General features: G+C 52.6%; 1 protein-coding gene across 1 annotated transcript in view; it reads right to left on the minus strand.

The window, feature by feature from the left end:
- The window catches only part of LOC149360762 (uncharacterized), a 15,075-nt gene extending 10,666 nt beyond the window's left edge, over positions 1–4,409 (minus strand). The window contains exon 1 of the mRNA XM_089567916.1: positions 3,241–4,409. Coding sequence (XP_089424042.1) covers positions 3,241–4,195 — 955 coding nt within the window. The 5' untranslated portion in view covers positions 4,196–4,409. The remainder of the gene's footprint in view (positions 1–3,240) is intronic.
- Between the last annotated feature and the right edge of the window lie 1,457 nt (positions 4,410–5,866).

Below are 5,866 nucleotides of genomic sequence, written 5' to 3' on the forward strand. Positions count from 1 at the left end.
GTGAGTGTCCGATTGGTACGTTCAACCAGTCCATTAGTCTGGGGGTGGTACGGCGTCGAGTGGCGAAAATGGCATGAACTAAGACGCAGAAGCTCTTCCACAACGTCTGCCGTAAACTGGCGACCGCGGTCACTGATAACAACTCGAGGAGGTCCATGCCGGAGGATGACAGCACGAAGAAGGAAGAGCGAGACCTCAGCAGCGGTGGCGCAAGGTAGGGCGGCGGTCTCACAGTAACGGGTGAGGTGATCAACGCACACTATAATCCAGCGGTTACCGTTGGACGAGCGGGGAAAGGGGCCGAGCAGATCGAGTCCAACTTGTTCATATGGCGTGCTTGGAGGTGGCACAGGATGCAGGCGTCCAGGCGAAGAAGTCGTGGGAAGCTTGAACCGCTGACACTGCACGCAGGTGGCCACGTAGCGCTGAACGATATGACGCATTTTTGCCCAGTAAAAACGTTCTTTGATGCGGTTAAGGGTCCTGGCAAACCCCAAGTGCCCAGCCGTGACGTCATCGTGCATTGCCTGCAGAACAGAGGAGTACAGAGTAGCCGGAACGACGAGGAGAAAGCGCGCACCTCCAGGCGAGTAATTCGTTCTATAGAGTAAACCGTCGCGAATGCAGAAAGGGCTTGCGGATGTCGGGTCACGGGCTTCGGCAAAAAGCGGCGCCAAGTGCTGATCCTTGCGTTGTTCCGTCTGGAAAGTGCCAAGATCTGGAAACTCTTGGGAAACGGCAGCGAGATAGTCGTCGAAGTTTTCATCATCGGAAGTAGTAACCGTGAGCGGCAGCCGCGAGAGGCAATCTGCGTCGGCGTGTTGGCGGCCACTTTTGTAAGACACTTTGAAGTTAAACTCTTGGAGGCGTAACGCCCAGCGGGCCAACCGACCGCAGGGGTCGCGTAGATTGACCAGCCAGCACAGAGAATGGTGGTCTGTGACGACTGTAAAAGCACGTCCATAAAGGTACGAACGAAACCGTTGTACGCCGAAAACAACGGCGAGACACTCTTGCTCTGTTACAGTGTAATTGCGTTCCGACTTGCTGAGGGTGCGACTTGCATAAGCGACAACGTGTTGATTGCCCTCATGGCGTTGGATAAGCACAGCACCCACGCCGATGCCGCTGGCGTCAGTGTGAAGTTCAGTCGGTGCTGTCGGGCAGAAATGACGTAATATTGGCCGCGAGGTGAGGAGAAACTTGAGCTGCCGAAACGCGGAGTCGCATTCGGGAGTCCAGTGGAAAGGGGTGTCTTTCTGCAGGAGACTTGTAAGCGGGTAGGCTAAATCAGAAAACTTGGGAACGAAACGCCGAAAATATGAGCAAAGTCCTAGGAAACTCCTGAGCTCTTTCACTGATTTGGGTTCTTTGACACTGCTTACAGCTTCAACCTTCTGCGGGTCGGGTCTGACGCCATCCTTGTCAACGAGATGACCAAGCACAGTAATTTGGCGTTCACCGAAGCGACACTTCTTCGAGTTCAGCACGAGGCCCGCTCTCTCTATGCAGTCTAGGACAATGGCTAAGCGGCTGTTATGTTCGGCGAAGGTCCTACCAAAAATGACAACATCGTCCAGATAACACATGCAAACTTGCCACTTCAGGCCACGTAAAAGCGTATCCATAAATCGTTCAAAAGTGGCAGGAGCGTTGCAAAGGCCGAAAGGCATAACATTAAATTCATACAACCCGTCAGGTGTCACGAATGCTGTCTTCTCTTTGTCTTGCGGGTGCATCGGGATCTGCCAGTACCCGGACCGTAGATCCACCGAGGAAAAGTAGGAGGCTGAGTGGAGGCAGTCAATGGCATCATCAACGCGCGGGAGCGGGTAAACATCCTTCTTTGTGACAGTGTTAAGCCGGCGGTAGTCGACACAAAATCGCCAAGTGCCATCTTTCTTTTTGACAAGGATCACTGGAGCAGCCCACGGGCTTGAGGATTCCTGAATGATGCCGCGGTGCAACATGTCACGGACTTGTTCATCAATTATCTGACGTTCGGAAGGCGAGACGCGGTATGGCTTCTGTCGAATCGGCTGTGCAGATCCAGTATTGATCATGTGATGGGTACGGGAAGCTGGAATCGGCGGTGGTTGGTCGCGACCAAAGTCAAACACGTCAGCATGCTTCATAAGAACGGCCACTAGTACCTGGCGGTCGCTAGTGGGTAGGGATTTGTTGACCATGGCTAGGAATTGAGAGTCGCTCAGATCGCGGCGTCTAGTTGGACGAGACACGTTGTCAGTGATCGCGGCAACTGGTACAGAAAAACGTTCTTCAAAGCCAGCAAGTTTTAAACCACATGGCAATACTGCAGGTTCGTTGGAGTGATTGACAGTCCAAAGAGTGGCATGGCCCTTGGTCACATGGACGACGCTGCGGGGTACTAGCACACTTTTCTTTGCACAGTTAAGGGAACAAGGTTCCACCACAGCATCGAAGGCATCAGAAATCGTGCTCGAGGACACAACGGGAACGAATATGGCAGACATTGCTGGAACGACGGTATCTTCAGAGACAGAAAACACTTGGGCAACCACTGGCGAGTCTTCTATGAGAGCTGACCGAAGGCCAGGACTTAACGATATGCCACCACTGCGGAAGTCGAGAGTAGCGCCGCACTGGTGCAAAAAGTCAATACCGAGGATGATGTCATGCGTAGAACGAGGGAGCACCGTGAATTCAGTTCGGAACATGTGGCCAGCGATCACTACATTCACAAAACAAATACCAATCGGAACCAATGATTCTCCCCCTACACCCCGGAATATAACAGCACGATCCCAAGCGAACATTATTTTACGACCCAGGCGGTTCTTGAAAGTTGAACTCATCACTGACACCGTGGCACCAGTGTCCACTAAGGCCATGACGCAAATACCGTCCACTAAAACTTCAAGGCGGTTCCTTAACATAACAATGGGCAGAGGAATTGGCACTATCGATGATCCGGCGACCGCACCTCCATCGGCCGCACACGCTAGTTTCCCGGGGACGGTGGGGAACGACGTTGGGGAGAAGGCGAGCGGCGAGAGCGGTGCGGAGGTGGAGTCAGACTTCGGTCAGAGGCAGGGGAGTCGTTCCGTGGTGGCGCGTAACTGGATGGGCGCTGAGACGATGTGAAGACACGGTCATGAACAGGCGCATTGAAACTGGGGCGAGGGTATGACCATTGGCGCTGGGAGCGGGAATACTGGCCCCGGCGACGGCAGAATCTAGAGATGTGACCGACCATACCACAGCGGTAACAAAGTGGTGGGTCGGGGGGGCACTCGGGATAACACTCCTCGTAGCCAGTGTCGAAACGACTATCGTACTCCGGCTGCCGCAGGTGGCGTTGCGGACGAGCTGGCGCCCTGGGGCCGGGGCGGGTGATCCGGGGAGCGTCGCTGTAATCAATGCGAGGAGCACTGGTAGGGGCCTGGCCAGACGAACTCCAAGGGGAGGAGCGGTAGGCGGGAGCCGCCTGCAGAGAACAGCTCTCATACGGGACCTCACTGCGGCGCGCAACATCTTGATGCCGGGAGAGTTCGTCACGCACGATTTGACGAATGACGTCAGGGAGAGTCGCCGCATTCACAGGCTCGTGGAAATCCACGCTGGCGACGGTGGTGACGTTAGGCAGGCGACCGAACTTGGGAGTAATTCGACGCAGTTTTAGAGCTTCAAAGGTGCGGCAGTGCTTGATGATATCCGTGGGCGAGTCTAAATTTTCTTTACTAATAAGAAAGCTGTAGACGTCCTCTGCGATGCCCTTGAGGAGATGACCAACGCGATCTTCGTCGGACATACTGGGATTAACGACTTTGCACAGCTTCAAGACCTCTTCTATGTAAGTCGTGCAGGTCTCTCCAGGCACTTGCGCTCTCTGAAGCAAAGACTGCTCAGCGCATTTTCGTTTGGCAACGGTATCCCCGAAGCAGCTGCGGAGCTCTTCCATGAAGCGGTCCCAACTCGTTATTGATGCCTCATGGTTTTCGAACCAAGTTAGCGCGGTGCCATCGAGAAAGAAGACGACATTGGCCAGCTGAAGAGTGGCATCCCAGCCGTTGTATTTGCTCACCCGCTTGTAATTGGTGAGCCAATCATCCACGTCTTCGCCAGCCTTCCCGGAAAACGTCCGCGGCTCACGGTAGTGCTGCCAAGCGGGCGTTGCTGCGCCGGTCGGACGTGCGTCGGCTTCCTTGGGCATTTGCACGGGCAACGGTGGCAATCCGGCGATTCTTCGGCTGCAGCGGTTGCGAGAGGGGTCCGTGGTGATCTACCCAGCACCTCCACCACACTGTTACAGGTTCTATTTACAAATACTATTTACAAGGCAGGTCGAGAAGAGCCTGGTGCGCCGGCGGCAGGATACTGGACTTTCTCTTCTTCTTCCAGCCGCCGCACGTCTTCTTTGTTCCTCAGAGCCCATGCGCAGCACGTGGCAATATTATACACATAATGACCTTAATATGCTGGCATGAATCTTATTAATATGCAGGGTCCAACTCAAGTGTTCTTCAAAGATTGTGCCTAAAAATTTGCTCTCTTATTTCTCTTCCCAGATCTGTTCTGGTGTTCACTGCGCTATCTACGGTTACCCATTTCGCTAGCTCTAGGTATTTCCTTCCTGCGGGTGTGGATGTTAGCCAATTGTTATGCAGGCCCATTTTCTCCAGTATATCATTGGACGCGGAAATGGGAAGCCCTAGCGCTCGTTTGACACATTTTCTGATGATTGTGTCTAATACATTTTCTTCGGTTTTGTTTATTTTCAGGAATGGGGCTGCGTAGCATATCCTGCTAACGGTGAAGGCCTGCGTGAGTCTTAGTTTGCTGGACTCTGAGAGTCCTTCCCCCCTTCTAGATACCTTTCTGAAGGCTCTGACGATAAGTTCAGCTTGCGCTTTGAGCTTGTCCAGCGTACTTTTGTTTTCCTTTTTCTGTTAATATACATGCCTAGGATTCGTATTTCCTCGACAATTGGTATCGTTCTATTTTCAAGTGTAACCTCGGTTGCCGGCATCCTTTGACTGCGCTTGCTCATTGCTACAAATAGCTCCGACTTTTGCGGAGAGCAGCTGAGACCCACCCATTTCGCATGCTCGTTAATGATATTGGCTGCCTTCTGTAGCTTTTCTTTCATTTCTGATTCGCCTCCTTTGTTTAGCCAGACATTTACATCATCTGCGTAGAGGCTGATGTTTAAGCCTTCTACCTCTCTAAGCTTGCGGGGAAGGTCCCTCATTACCAGATTAAAGAGAAATGGGGAGAGGACAGCCCCTTGTGAGGTTCCTCTACATCCCATGGGGAACTCATCGGATGTGATGCCCTGCTATCTCATTTAGCCCATCAAGGATGGCGTCACGGCTGACATTGTCAACGGCTTTCTTAAGATCTATACCTAAGATCGCCTTCAGGTTGCCGAGGTCCAGCTAAGACTCTATCTCCATAGAGTCTTAGCATTGTATCTTGGGTGGTGAGCCCAGGCCTTAATCCGATCATTTCATCTGGCCAGAGGCCGTTATCCTCCATGTATTTGGTCAGTATGCTCAGGATGACCTTCTCAAGCAGTTTCCCTACACATGATGTCAAGTCACTCTTCTAAAACCTTCACTCTGTCTCTCTTACCACTTCCGATCTCACGCAAATGGTAAGGGAGACAGGGTGAAGGTTTTGGAAGAGTGCTTGCCCGGTTTGGGAATAAAAGTTATGTGTGCATGTTTCGAGGTGGAGGCAGTGTTTCGTTGCGCCAGTGTTGATTAAAGACATCTGTCAGCTAATGAATACAGGTGTCGTCAAGGTAGCAGAGGACCTTGTATGTGATTTCGGGAAGGGGGGGGGGGGGGCTCATTTTGTTGGATTGAGGGTAAGTGCGCAC

Source organism: Amblyomma mixtum, chromosome 2 (genome assembly GCF_055824585.1).
Source record: "Amblyomma mixtum isolate Tamu chromosome 2, ASM5582458v1, whole genome shotgun sequence".
Taxonomy (NCBI): domain Eukaryota; kingdom Metazoa; phylum Arthropoda; class Arachnida; order Ixodida; family Ixodidae; genus Amblyomma; species Amblyomma mixtum.